Source organism: Populus nigra, chromosome 3 (assembly GCF_951802175.1).
Source record: "Populus nigra chromosome 3, ddPopNigr1.1, whole genome shotgun sequence".
NCBI classification, from domain to species: domain Eukaryota; kingdom Viridiplantae; phylum Streptophyta; class Magnoliopsida; order Malpighiales; family Salicaceae; genus Populus; species Populus nigra.
Genome location: NC_084854.1, coordinates 16111397 through 16126608, shown reverse-complemented (window position 1 = coordinate 16126608; position 15212 = coordinate 16111397). Strand labels below are relative to the sequence as shown.

Below are 15212 nucleotides of genomic sequence, written 5' to 3'. Positions count from 1 at the left end.
TTATGGTTAGGTTTTGTCTTATGCAAAAATATTTTGTGGAGCATACACCCTATAGCCGGTTCTAATTCTTTTATGCTTGACGAGGGTAGGTTGGCTATTCAGTCTCTAAAAGGGTCTCTTGTTGTCCCAGTGATTGCCCTCGTGGAGGCAATATGGGGGCTTGTAGGCAATGAGATGGCACATGTACCAACTATTACCAGTCTAAGCACTCAACGAAGAGTTGGGGTTTACACAAACTTAAACCTTGACTAACAGTCGTAAGGTAAGCTGCTAGTCCCCCACTTAACTTAAAGTTTGTGTGTGCTCTCAATAATCAAAGTATGTGATGCATGTGACAGTTCTATAAGATGTATGAGACAGTTCTACACAAATGCATGAACAATGTGTAAAAATATTTAAAGCATATAAGCAGATAACAAAAGGAAAGGCATATTAACAATAAACACACGAAAACAAAAACAAATCAGACAAAAACAAAGCTTAGTCCACAAGGTCCCCAGTGGAGTCGCCATTCTGTCGCGGGGTGCGCGACGTCGCGGCGATCGTCCACCCTCAGGCTGTCTGTGTGTATGGGGGGATATATCTATCTGGTAAATATGGAGAGACAAGGAGTTCTTTGTCTCTTAGCAATAAAAAAAATGGTGTGGGAGTCGCCACCTAGTATTTTGGTCACTAGGAACCCTAACTGGTCTCAGAGATCGGGCACGGGGACTGGTTGCGTAAAGGGAAGGTATTAGCACCCCAAATACGCCCTACCTAGGGTAAGCTGCTTTGTTCGTTTGTCTGATAAAATCAAGGTCCCGTTGTGTTTCCTAGTTGTTGGTCCATCTATGGTTCAAGAAAAGTCCTCCTCAATAAGGAGGTCCTTATCTTATCGGGTAAAACCTAACCGTGCTAATGTCTATGACAAAAAAACATATTTAACATCAGGAAAAAGTTTTGTGTATAAATTCATAATCCCATATCTAAAAAAATAAAACAAAAAGATTTTTTTAGAATTTTTGAAATATTGGCCTAGTTCTCATGGCTTGAATAAACTGGTTATTAAAGCCAAAATGCATGCTAATACATATATCGTTTTGAAATTTTCTTTGTTGTATGAAAAATATGATGTTGTAATATTTATATATATATATTGGAGAGACTAGGCCGTATTTTAAAACAAAACATTTTTTAATTATGTATATATTTTTTGTTTTGACGCAAATCGGGTACTTTAATACCGGGTTTGTATTCTTACGGTACAAAAGTACAACCAAATATTAATCCAATTTGGTGAAAATATGTAGAAAAATCACAAATATTTTTAAAGATATTTAGGAAATTTTTGAAAGCAAAAGACATTTTTATTTTGAAAATCTTTGATGTTTTGACGAAAACCGGGTATTTTAAAACTGAATTTTGTATTTCTATAACATAAAAATACAAACCAAAAGTGATCAAAATACAATAATAAAATTACCAAAAAAACATATATTTTTTAAATAATTTTTACAGAATTTTCTTAAATTTATATATATATATATATAACAAAAATATATATAATATATAATATTAAATCGGGCTGGGCCGGCCCAACTAACTGGGTTGGGCCGGTCTCAGCCCCAAGTGTTGGGCCGATTTCGGCCCAAAATTTACTGGGCCGATTTCGGCCCAAAAAAACTATTACTTTCTTCTGGGCCGGAACCGGCCCAGAAGATTAGGCTGGGCCAGGACCAGCCTGGCCCAGCAACAAAGCTGGCGGGGGGAATTATTTTCCCCCCACCCTCCTGCATGCAGAACGTTATTCGTTCTGCATGCAGGAAACAAAACCAAATGCAGCAACGGAGGGGAAGAAAAATTACCTGGCGCGGAGCAGGCGGCGGCTTGCTGCGTTTCTGGCGGTGCTGTGGCGGAGGCCGGTGGCGGTGTCGTGGCTCACGGACGGCGGCTCCAGGCGGCGCTGCGGCTGTTTCCAACGGTTCGGTCCGTTTCCTCTTCTCTTCTTTTTGGTTCGTTCCTCCCTTCCTTCTCTCTCCTTCTTCTTCTCTCTTCCCTTCCCTTTCAATCTCTCCTTCTCCTGCTTCTTTTTTTTTTCTGCCTTTTTTTCTTCTCCTCTGTTTTTCTTTCCTCTGTTTTTTTTCGTTCTTCTTCCCCTCTGTTTTTTTCTTTCTCCCTCTTTCGAGTCCCTTCCCTCCTGGTTTTTCTCCTTGGTTCAGCGTCCTTGGCTCCCATTTATAGAGCCAAGGGCATGGCTTTTTTTACAGCTCACATGGGGGGGCAGCCGGCTGGTCGGCCATGGGCACGGCTGCCGAGGTTCGGCGAGTGGTGCGCGGTGGGTGGTCGGCCATTGTGTTCGGTCGGTGGGCTCCAGGCGAGAGAAAGAGAGGGGGCCGGCAAAAATTCAAAAAAAAGCACCGTTTTCCCTCTTCCCCGCTGTCTGTTTCGGGGGGAAGAAGAAAGATGAACAGTGTCGTTCAAAACGACACCGTTCTGCCCTCTTTTTTTTTTTTTTTTTTTTTGAACGGATGAAACGGCGTCGTTTTGGAGAAAACGCGCCGTTTCATTTAAAACCTGCAAAACGCCAAAACGCGTCAATTTACAAAGCAGCCCTCAATCATCTTTTATCCTTTCAATTGCATCCCTGCCGAATTCGAACCCCGTCCCTATATTTGGCCGCGTTTTTCACTTTGGTCCTTGGCCTCTGAATTATGCAATTGAGCCCTTAATTGATCAAATAACTTCCAATTTCTTCAATTAGGCCCCTGAATCAATTAATTCCAGCCCCTATACTTACGCGCCTTCTTCAATTTGGTCCCTGGTTTCGGATTTCTTCAATTAAGTCCCTAATTGGCCCTTAAACTTCAATATTTATGCAATTAAGCCCCTGATTTGACTTAATAAATTCCTAAAAAATATATTTTGGCCCCAGAACTTAAATTTCTTCCAATTAAAGCCCAAATTGACTTAAAAATCAATTTTTCTTGCAATCAAATCCCCTATAAAATCATTTGAAAATCCAATTAAATCCATAAACCTCCAAATTTGGGCTTTTCTCCTCAAATTTCAAATTTTCCTTCTCAACAGGGCTCTCATCCTTCAAGAATATACTGTCAAAAATCCAATCTTTGTATTTTTAACCTCCTTGACTGATTTTTCTGACCATTTGCTGAGCGCTTCTGCCTCCTGTTATTTTTCTAACCTCCTTCGGCTATTTATTTTATTTCATTTATTTGGGGACCCAAAAATGGGTTACAACACACTTTAATTGAGTCCATAAACATCTGATTTTGGACTTTTCTTTCTCAAATTGAATTTTCTTTGTCAACAGAACTCTCATTAGTTAAAAATATACTATCAAATTTTAATTTTTGTATTTTAAACCTCCTCAACCAATTTGTGACCATTTTCTGGATGCTCTGGCATTCTCTTCTCACTGTTATTTTTTAGTTTTCTTTCGATTTTTTTTGCTTTTTTTTGTATTTTCTCTTTTTTTATGTGGGGATCTAAAAATAGATAACAACACTAATGACGGGGATGATAGTCATTCTCTCATGTACAAACCTTCTCTTAGTTCTTTGTCTGTTAGGCTTTTGGGATCCTGGGTTTTTTGGCATGAGACAATGGTTGTAGTAACTAGTGTACATCTCATGGTAGCTAGGGAGAGGACATTCAAAGTATCGACAATGTATATGGGTATTGCAATAACACGAGTGACCCCTTAATGAACTCTCAGGATTGTTATTATATTTAGTCCCTTTTGGGCAATGTAATCGTCTACGGGCACTTGATGTGACTAGTGGCCGTGGCGCTAAGGCGTGGTGTGTTGCTAAGGGTGTTAGAACTTTTCGGGATGGCAAGGTCTGATTTTAACCTTATGTTTTCAACACGGTCTAGGTGAGGAGTTCCACCTTATTCATGAGTTGTTGAAGGTCTGGTTAGGTAGAAGTGTTCATAGTAACATGTAGATTTGACATGCATCCTGACACATGAGTGTCTTGGTTGTATGCCATGGAATGACTATGAAATGTCAAAAACAAATTTAAAAAACTGATGGCTTTTTGACTAGTTTCCCACAAATGACTCCAATTGATGAGTCCAAAAGTCCATGATGCTTAAAAATAAGACTGATGTGTTGGATAATTGGTTGATCTCTTAGTTCAAGCAATATGATGTATTCTTCCTATTCAAAGTGTCTAGTGACTTCATATGGAAAACCCAGGGGATTGGTAACTAGTAGCAGATGATGCCTGGTAAGCCAAGGTAACCAGTAATTGTGGTAGTAGTAGGTGGTGTTTAGTATGTTAATGTGACTGGTAGTTATGGTAGTAGGAGGTGATGTCTGATAGATGTACTTATAAAAGATCCCCTTTGATGGATGTGAGAACTCTTCGATGATAAAATCAGTTATTTTATAGAAAGAGAAAGTGTAATGATATTTTAAAGAGATAGACTTTGAAAATATATATATTGGAAATGTTAAGAATGAAGAGATTGTGAACCTTGAGTTTGGATGATTCATGTGGTATTTATAATATATGAGTCTTGTCTTTTGGTGAAGAGGAATGGCTAAAGTGTAACTTCACCCTTGTGATATTTTAAATTATATTATACTTAAAATAATACATATGAGATTAGTGAAAAATACTTAAGGACTTGTGTAGGATCCTAGAAAAATTTCCAAAGAATCACTAGGCTCGAGCAAGGTACTCGAGTTCATTAAAGATGAAAAATAGGTCTAGGTGCGCTGCCTGAACTCAATCATGTTGAGCTCGGGCGAGTTCAAAGGGATGCAAGGGTGCATGCCCAACAGGCCAACACCTTATGTGCTGGGCGTGTAACGCTCATTACATGGGCGCACACCCTTACTTAATGATGGGTTCGGGATCTTGCTCGAGCCCATGTTTTTAGAAGATAGCTCTAAGCTTCTTGCCCGAGCCTATACCCCTTAGGTGTTTTTTATCCATTTTAGAGGGTTTTTTTCTCCATTTAATTTTGGATCCCTTAGCTGTTATTTTTACGTGAGTAAAAGATTGGCCATCATCGTAAGAATAAATTCTATAACATATTCAAACCAAACATTTCCCGTTGAATTGAAATGCATTTATAATTCTAAAGTCAATGGTGTTAAATTGAAATAATAATAACATAATAATAGAAAGAAAATTAAAAGTACGATCATATAATTGAAGCCACTTAAGTTGTTTTGTCGTTTTGAACAAAGTTTGTACATTTAAAACTTAGGAGAGAGAGAGAGAAAATAGAGGTCTCATGTTGTTACGATTTATTTATGTAGAATTGGCATATAACTAATTGCTTGTGTTGAAAAGACTTTCAAGAATAATCACTTTTCATTGATTACATTGCATCGAAATTGACATACTTGATGAAATTAAGCTAATTTAACCAAATCAATTGGAAAAAAAAATTGGTAACCGAAGCATAAAACTTTGTGTTTTACGAACAGGCACCTCTGTTTTGGTAGCGGTTGGATTTAAGGTTTGTTTGAAAATATAATAATAATTATTTTTTAAAATGTTTTTTGCTCGGAAATATATCAAAATAATATTTTTTTAAAAAATATATTACTTTTTATATCAGCACATCAAAATATTTTAAAAACACTAAAAAATAATTAATTTAAAATAAAAGATAAATAAAATTTAATTCTTTTCAAAAATATTTTTAATCACAAAAATAAACTAAACAATCTACTTCCAATTTGTTACCAAATTGAGGTTTTCAATTTGAAGTTTCAGATATAAATAGGCTCGGCCTAATTAGATACCAAGATTGCATGGACTATTTTATGTTTTTTAGTTTCTATTTGGATTAGCCTTACAGGGAAAAGGCCTATTAACAGCAATGGTCCTCAGTAGCATGTGGCTCACATTTTTGTTTGGTGGGGAGAAAGACACTCATGACACGTTGCTTGAAAGTCTGAGCTCCAAATAAATTGACTTATAAAAACTATTTTTATTCTTTTTATCTAAATATACTTGAAAATCACTCTAAATACCTCAACAAACTAATTTCTAATCTTAAATCAACATTTAATCAATCAAAAAACCAAAAATATACCTGAAAATTTTTTTTAGACTCTATATACTTTTTCCGACAAGATAAGAGGTCAATTTATATAAAATTCTTCTTATTAAAGGACCTTAATAATACTAATATCGGTTTTTTTTTAATGCCAGAACATGGGCAATTGACAACTCTCTCATCTCTCAAACACAATAAGAGAATAAAATATGAATAAAATAAAATCTTTTATCAAAAGAAAAAAGTTTCAAACTAAAAAGGAGGAAAAAAAGGAGGAAAAATCATGAAGGCTAAAATCAATACAAGATTTTTCATGAACAGAGTACCAAAAAAGCCCCGCATTCATTCCTCACGGTTAAATTTGGTCCTTGTAGTTTTAATTTTCTATACACAATAAGAGACTAATATTTATTTTAAAAAATCAATTATCAAATTTTATTGGGATGTTTAGAAGGAAAATCCTAACAAACTATCGAATCCAAACCCCAATGAACATAATATGCAAGGATCAAATTGAAAGAAAAAGAAAATCAGTGAGCAAAGTAAAAAACTTTCAAAGGACAAAAAAAGAGAGAGCTAATACTATTGAAATAGGCAGTGATTTCCCTCATAATGCACAACACTACACTTTACACAGAAATCTCCGCCGGAATTAGTTTTTATCTTAATGATATATGAAAAATGTGTAGAAAAGATGGAAGCTTAGAATATCATTTTTGCACATTAAAAACTGGCGATGGTTTAAGAATGTCCTCGCATAGGCGTGATAAAGGGGGCGCAATCCACTGCTGAGGAACTATAATAATTATTGAAAGCTCTGATCAACTTTGATAGTTATATCCAGGTTTTTATTTACTACTAACATCCTTCCAGAAGGAGAACCCTTTAATGCCTCTCTTAGGGAGTTCTCAGTGCTGCGTAATCTAGTGAACTCTGAGTAGGGTATACTGTTTCAGGGGTTTCTTCTTGTCTGAAGGCATTCTCTTAGCAGAAAAAACCTCATTTCCAAGTTCCTAGTGTATTCATCGCTCAATTCGTTTACTATACTTTCCCGGAGCAGTTTTCAGCTTGCATTGCTCCCGGCCCCCTAGGAAGCTGCATGCTCTTCCCTCGAGCTAGTCCCCTTTACCTTTCGTTGCTTTATGCCAAAAACCTTCACTCCCTGCTCGAAACAACGACCTCCTGGCCTCCCTCTGTGCCCGCTCCCAAGTAGAGCCATCTTTTCTGTAGAAGGTCTTCTAGAGTGCTTGCCAGGCACTTTTGAAGCTAAATCATAATAACATGACATTGAGCTCTCTGCAAATTCAACGAGCAAGAATAGAAGGCATACGGTTCATTAAAGCAAGCAATTCGAATAAAACACACAAGTGAGGTAATAAATTGTTCCATTTCATTTCTGATTGAAATAGAGATTCTTTGACCTAGCAAAATAGAAGAATGGGATTGGAAGAAAGGCTACAAAATACCTAAAATCCCCTCCTACATGTACAATAGCAAAACAAAAGTTGACAACATAATCAAGTAAATAAGCAAAACTCCTCTCCAAAAACAGAACTAAATCACTGGGAGACACCAAGCCACTTGGTGAAATTCTCGAACTCGGTGTAATCGCTGTCAGAAATCATGGTCTTGTACCAAGCCTTTCCTGCAGCCTTGGCAGCAGCTAGCTCCTCCTAATGGTTTCATAAGAAAAGAAAGATTGTTAATAAAGAAGTAAACAAGTGCAAGACACACCAACGAAACACAGAACTATTTGCTGTCTCAGGCAAAACCGATAGTACACAAGAGATTAGATTTGGTATAGCGTAATAATTGATGAACATAGCAATGCTCTGAAAGCTTGGCGGTGTACAAAACTCCACCAAATTGTTCTGAAAGTAGTCTATACCACTACACCACATTATTCTGACATTCTTAAAACACAAAAAAAAAATCACATTTAACAGCTTCCATCCACAACACCAAAGCATACAAAAGCAACCACCTAATCATATCACAATCACAACATATAGCTATTAACAATATATCACTCTCAAGCAGGAAAAAACAGATAGATAGCCAACATACCTTCGACACAGGTTTCCTCTTCCTGTCGAGCTTCTCCTTCTTGGACTTCACGCGCTCTGCTTCAGCCAGAAGGGCCATCCTCCTAGCAGTCTTAGCATATGGATTCAATTTCAGCATCACGTTCAGGTTCTTCAGCGGGTTCTTCTTCAAAGGTGCCCTCTTAACCTCCTTCTTGATTGGATTCACAACGCTCTGAACCTCGTCAGAGTTGATGATCCTAGCCAAATCAGCATTGACCATCTTGGTCCTAGGCAGCACATAACCCTTCTTCTTCTCGGAAGACTTGTCAAAAGTCCCATATATTGAATCAAGCTTCTCGATAGCTGATTTTGTCCAGATCACAAACCTTCCAAGATGACCGCCGGGAGCCAGCCTCAACAAGTTCAGCCTCTCAACGTTAGCCACCTCCACTCCTGGAATGTTACGGAAGGCCTTCACCAACTTAGCACCTTCAGTTCCATACACGATCAGGGGTCCCTTGCGGGAAATGTACCTCCTGTTCCTCATTTTTCCCTTTCCAGCCCGGATCGCTTGAGAATCCTTGGCCTTCTCGGCATCTGGATAAGCACCAATTTCCTTCAGCACCTTAATAGCAGTGGATGTTTTTTCAATGCTCTCGGCCGAATCAGAGATAACCAGAGGCATCTCAGGGACTGACTCCACCCGGTGACCGCGTGCCATGACCAAAGAAGGAATAGCAGAGGCAGCAATAGCTGAAACGACAGCGTATCGCTTTTGGTTGACGTTAATCTTCCTGTGCCAGCGGCGCCAGGTCTTGGTAGGAGCAAACATGCGTCCACCACGGCACATGTTTCCAAAAGCTCCCTGACCAGCACGGTGAGTTCCACCACCAGAAACACGGGGGATACGAGAAACGGCACGACCGGTACCCCAAGATTCGGCTGAGGTCTGGTGACCGGCCTTCTTTGAGACGGCGTAAGGTTGACGGCTGTTCTTGGAGATGTTGGAGTGGACATAATTGACGATGTCTGGTCTGATTGAGGCCTTCATGACGTCGGGGAGAGCCACGGTTGTGACAGAATCAGTGGCCATGTCATTGAGGGACGCGGGTAGAGGTTGAACGGAGACAAGGGGGCGGGCGGCGGCGGCCATTTGACGGTGTGGGGGTGTGTGTTTGTGAGAGAGAGGCGCGGGGGCGATAGTGGGTGCTCTAGGGTTTTGAAATGAGAGGGGGGTTGCGTGAAATATATAAATCTTTTAGGGTTCATCAGAGCTTATTCTGTGTGTTTTGTTTCTCGAATAAGGGTATTCTAGCACGCTGATAAGGCTTGTTTGGGTTTTTTTTAAAAAAAAAAAAAAGAGAGGAAAATCTGAATTATTATCAAGCATCATGTGCAAGTTGATTAAAAACAAATCCCGAAGAACAACTCCAAAAAAACATAATTCATAAAATTAAAAAACTTTGGACTGTTTTTCTATATAAAAATTATGAACAGTGTTGCGAGTTTAGGCAGAAGACCTAGAACACTTAATGTAAATCAGTTTTTTTTTTTTTAATATGGTTAAAGGACAACACTTCATTGATTTTTTTAATTTTCAATAATTTTTTAAATCATTTCTCGTTACTAATGGACAAAAATATGAAAAAAAAAATTAGTATCAAAATATAAAATTCTAAAACTTCAGGACCAAACTAAGTTTCCCGTGTCTTTTCAATACCACGCTTTTTTTTTCCTTGTTCTCTAATTTTTTAGTATCTTTAATAATAATATAAATCAGTATTTGCATATAGATTCTATATAAAATAAATATTTAAAATTAATTTTAAATGACACTTGTATAAAGAAAGATTTGATTGGCTAGGGATTGTAAAATTGGTAAAACTATGAGCAATGTTTTCTCTAGTTAATCAATTAGGTTCTGCAAGTTAAATATGTAAATCCAATATATTAAATTTAAATTAACTTATAAAATGTTGGGTACTAGTCAATGTGATTTCACATGTTTTTTTTTCTTATTGGAAGTTTGAACCAGAACTTAATTTTTAATATGATAAAAAATATTCGTTAATATTCTAAATCTAACAATTTCTGGAAACTCCACATGAACATGGGATTGAAGATTATAAGACCTTGACGAGTAATGAAAACTCATAATGAAAAGAAATAAATATAATAATAATAATAATAATAATAATAAATGTGATGTATAGGAGAGGGTGATCTGCAAAAATAAATCTAAGGGCATTATTGAAGTTAAAATGAGGAATTATTAAGTTTAGTTTAAAATTTATAATATTAGTGAAATTAATAACTGTTTCGATGGATATAAGAATTAGAAAAAATCTAGATGAATGTGTTTTGATGATGAGAATGAGAAATAAAAGTTAAGGAAAAACTGCACAAAAAGTTATTGGTTCAAACCTCAATTAAAAATCGATAATGTTTGTTGTGACGTGCACGATATCGAATAACGGGTAAGGCTCCTAAATCGAGGGGGATTTGGAAATGTTTGGGAAATAATCATGAAAATATAATCAGTAAGATTTAGAAGTCACTACCTAATATTATGGTCATTAAAAAACCTTAATGATCTACGACTAGTTATGCATGGAAAAGACGTACTCTTTTATTATTTTTCAACATTGTTTAGGATGTTTTTATCTAGTATAAATATAGTTATTTTGATTGTATTTTGATTTTTTTGTAGACTTGGTTTATTTCACAATAATATTGTTTGTACAAGGTTGCTTATCTTTTAGTTATTCATTGAAATTTTCTTTGATTTATCAAATGTTGATTGTCTTTGTGTTATTCTTTCTATATTTTTAAGTTTGTAATTCATTATAATCACAAGGTTGGGGTTTCTTTCATCTAATAACCTTAATGTTTTAGTTCATATAATCATTATATTAAGATCTTCATTGTTATTTGATTTTAGTTTTTTTGGGTTGTATTTTTTCTTGCATGTTGGATCACCAATTTTTTTTTTTTTGGTTTTGCATCAAGTAATCTGCTAATATTATAAAAAATAATATAATCTTATCTAAAACAAATTACATGAATGTTATTCTATGGAATAAAATCCTAAATATAATTTTAATAATTTGATCATAATGAATCTTGACTAAAATTTAAGGAAAAAAAAAGGAATAATCATGAAGGTTTGTAAAAACCGCTTGCCATTATATTAAAAAAATTATTATAACCTTATTTGAAAAGAAAAGCTAAAACTGAATGTTATCCAATAAAATAAAATCCTAAATATAATGTTAATCATTTTATTATAATTAATTTTAATCAAAATTGAAGAAAAAAACAAAGGGTTGTTTAAAAAAGCCCACCTGTCTAGGATTTGGTGGGCTAGTGCAACCAAGGATGACTTTCTCACGCTTAGTCTTCCTTGTTTGATAGGGCAAATGTCAAGTCATTAGCCCTATTTTATATATATCAATCAAAGGGATAAAAAAAAAAAAAAAAAAGGAAGGAAACACTAATCGCAGTGATTTCCCTCGTAATGCACAGTACACTTCACATAGAAATCTCCACAGGAATTAGTTTTTTTTCTTAACGATATATGAATAATGTGTTGCGAAGATGGAGACTTAGAATATCATTTTTTTCACAATAAACGAAGGTTGTTAATTTTGTTCTGTTTTATCTAGAATAGTATAAATATTTCATACCAATTAAAAAAATAAAATAAAATAGAATAAATTTCATTTCATTTTAAATCTCGGTTCGTTTTGGATTTTTCGGCTAAATTCTGCCCGGAACGTTTCGGTTTCATTCCACATGTTCCGTTTTGCTCTTGAAAAGCCATTGAATCAAAATGAACCTTGTTCAATTTAATTAATTAAATCACCCAATTATAAAAAGTTCTTTTTCATTATTATTTTCAATAACAATGATATTAATAATAATATTGAAAATTATTATTATTATTATTTTTATTAACAATGGTATTAATTTTTTAAAATTAGATTTATTACTAATATATATGGTTTATATTCATGTTGTTTTTTTTTTCATATTTATACTTTGTAGGAATTTGAGCAAAACAAGGGATGTTTTAAATTCCATTAGCTTTGATAACATTGATCTAATTTTATATTTAAAATATTTGTGTTAAAACATTTTACTTTCATAATAATTTGATATTTTGTTTAAGTTAAATTACTTTAAGTTAAAGATCTATTTAATCTTGACTATTTAGAAATATTTTAAATTTTAAAATTATATTTGTTTGGCATTGTATTTGTATTGTATAATTTATAATTAATTTATTTTAAATTTGAATTATATTCGTTGAATATATATATATATATATATATATGAATAATACAACTCCGACATAATACGCTGAAATATTCTAAAACTATGAAACGGAATTCACAACCTTCCAATAAACTATATATGGCGATGGTTGAAGACTGCCCTTACAGAGGCGTGATAAAGGGGGGAGAGACTGTAATAATTATTGAAAGCTCCGATCAACTGGGATAGCTACTACTAGCTGGCTTTCCCGCGATTTGTGGCGGCGGATTCAGAGCTCGTTTAATTTTAGGACAGCGAATATTTTTCAATTTTTTTTTTTCCTGAAAGAAAATGCCTCTCAAGATCTGCCTACGCCAATGCTTCACAACTCTAATGTTCTCTCTTTTGTGCTTCAGTCTAATAAAAGACCAAAAAAGCAAAGAGAATATAATCAAAGGATTATAAACGATTCAAAAGACCCGTAAAGCATAATCAGCAGAAAAGTAAAGAATGGGCCATGAAATCATTAGAGTTTGACAAATTCTTTCTGTCTTGAAGTCCAAGAAGTGAACATTTCAGTCAGAGACAACAAACCATTACCAAAACCTTCAGGTATTTCAAGAAACAATGGAGGCAGACTTGGTTCCTGGTAACTTCAATCCTTTCACTCATCAACTGCTTTATACCTGCTTAAATCAATCGACAAACCATTAACAAGAACTCACAGAAAGACTGCAAAGATTCTATCTTTTGTAAGAATAAGACATGACCATCCATCAAACGCAAGCAAAAAAACTAAGAAGCAAACGTACGGGAAAAGAAAATTCTAAATGGGATTCTAATCATGAAAGAAAAGAGCCTGGATTCATACACTGTCTTTGAAGCTCCTCTGCCAAGGCTCTCATTGTACTGCAATCAACAAAAAATTAGCGAGTGATATGCATTTCAGATATCTGCGTGTCAAAAGAAACAGCATTAGAATCCAGCTTAGAATTTTCTTACAGAGGTGAAAATCCAACTTAGACTAGTAAACACCTAAACTTTAATCCAGTTCTAAAACTTTTCTGTAGAGAAACTTACAGAGATGAAACACCAGTATCAATCCTCCCATATACTAGAGTTGGGCAGCACATAGGGAGACCTGTGAAAAGAGAAAAAAATAACAATTGTAAGCCCAACAATTTTCAAGCAATATGGATGGCGCCAAAAAAGAAAAAAAAAGAAAAAGAAAACTGGGGCACCAGGATGGTGCCATCACGGGGAAAAAAATATTTAACTGGCTTGGTTAGTAAATAACTCTTCAAGCCCCTCGTACATAAAACATAGATTACTCCTGGTTGTAGCCTGTCTAGGCCTAGGAGAAAATGAGAGCATCTTTTTTGATCCACTTTGATTACTTTTTTATATGAACTGGAATGTTTTTATGAAATCCTTGTCTGTAAGGACTTCTGTCCATTTAACAAATAAAGCCCAGAATTTTTGTCAATCTTGATAGATGTTAAAGAGAGGGCTTTATTTACTCAAGCGGATTGTACATAATACTGATTAAGCCAAATTTGCGCACTTAATTAAGACTTACTACCATCGTACTTGAAACATATGAAAGCATCATGTCCATTATCAGTAAGATTTGGCCAGTTGTAGTTTGCAGACTCCTTAGCTGTATTTTCAGCAACTGGTTTACGTTTTTTGGAGGCATTGCTTGCTTTTCCATTGCCAATGGCACTTTTCCTCATTTCCTCATCATCATTGTCTCCATAGACAGGAAGCTTGAACTTTGCAACTGCTTCAACAACTCCTAGCCCGTGGACCATAAATGTGAACATTTGTAAAGTAGACAAAAAAGATTGTTAAGATCCACATGAAGGGCGGATAATGAAAGAATGGTGGATGCAGCAAAACATATGAAGTTAAAATTTGACCTTACCTAGCCATGGCCTCTTCATCAGGAAGGGTTTCTTCATTGATTTCTGGCATGTCATCTTCATCCAGAACTAGAGCCTAGAAAACTGCATAGTGTCTCTGCAAACATGGAATAAACTATTTTGGAAATCACCGAGGAGGAGGATCCAGCAAAAATTAAAGAAAATGAAAGAAACATTAATCAAAAATTAACTTATTAGATCTTGGTGGCTATGGAAGGGAAACATACATCAAAGGAAATTGATGAACAGGCAGGAATAAAAGGGAATTATATGGCAAAAAAGAAAATAGATCAGGCAACATGCCTAAGAAGAGGTGGTAAAAGCACAAACCAGTCTATGCATTTGCCTTTCTTGGGTCTCTGTTGGCTACCTGATTTGAGCTGAAACAGCAACAATTTACAATCATGAGGTCGTCATAGTAGAGGATCGTGAACAACAGTGATAAAACCAAGGGAAACAAAACCCATTGAAATCAGCAGACAGAACCAAGGAAAAAAACAGAAAGAGCATCCTGGAAAAAATGCTAGCAATTGTAAAAGGAAAACAGAAATCCCTTTCTCCAGACAGGCAGTGCAACAATCGATGTGAATAATTAATTATTGAAGATTTCAAAATTGAACATGGCTAAAAACAGACAAATATTCTTTTCGTCTTCATCTTGATAGCATGGATTTCTGTCTTTGCTTTTGATTCTGTTTTTTTAAGGATTAATTGAATTCTTCTACATAACCAGAGCTTCGAATCAGTTATAGACATCCATTTGAAGATCTATGATGGAACTGTATATATCTAAAATCAAACCCCTCTATTAATTCCCATAAAAAAAGAATTGACTTGTCGACAATACACACATCAAATTAAAATTGATTAATGATACTAACAAAAACAGAATAATTAATTTTAGATTTTAATTATTAGAATTCGTGTGTCAACTATATCAATGTTTTAGATTTCAAATTGTCATGCAATCATATGAATA

The 15212-nt window shown here is 35.2% G+C and overlaps 1 protein-coding gene across 1 annotated transcript; it reads right to left on the bottom strand.

Moving 5' to 3' along the window:
- Positions 1 to 7392: 7392 nt before the first annotated feature.
- On the bottom strand, positions 7393 to 9325 carry LOC133689882 (large ribosomal subunit protein uL4-like). The gene is made up of 2 exons (XM_062109973.1): positions 8092 to 9325; positions 7393 to 7697 (listed from the first exon to the last, which is right to left on the bottom strand). The coding sequence occupies exons 1-2, from the start codon at positions 9202 to 9204 to the stop codon at positions 7584 to 7586; spliced, it is 1227 nt and encodes a 408-aa protein (XP_061965957.1). The 5' UTR covers positions 9205 to 9325; the 3' UTR covers positions 7393 to 7583.
- Between the last annotated feature and the right edge of the window lie 5887 nt (positions 9326 to 15212).

Excerpts from the sequence above, each read along its gene's own strand:
- LOC133689882 (XM_062109973.1), bottom strand. The coding sequence starts at position 9,204 with ATGGCCGCCGCCGCCCGCCCCCTTGTCTCCGTTCAACCTCTACCCGCG. Across the intron at positions 7,698-8,091 it reads AGAGGAAACCTGTGTCGAAG|GAGGAGCTAGCTGCTGCCAA; the intron begins GTATGTTGGCTA and ends TGAAACCATTAG.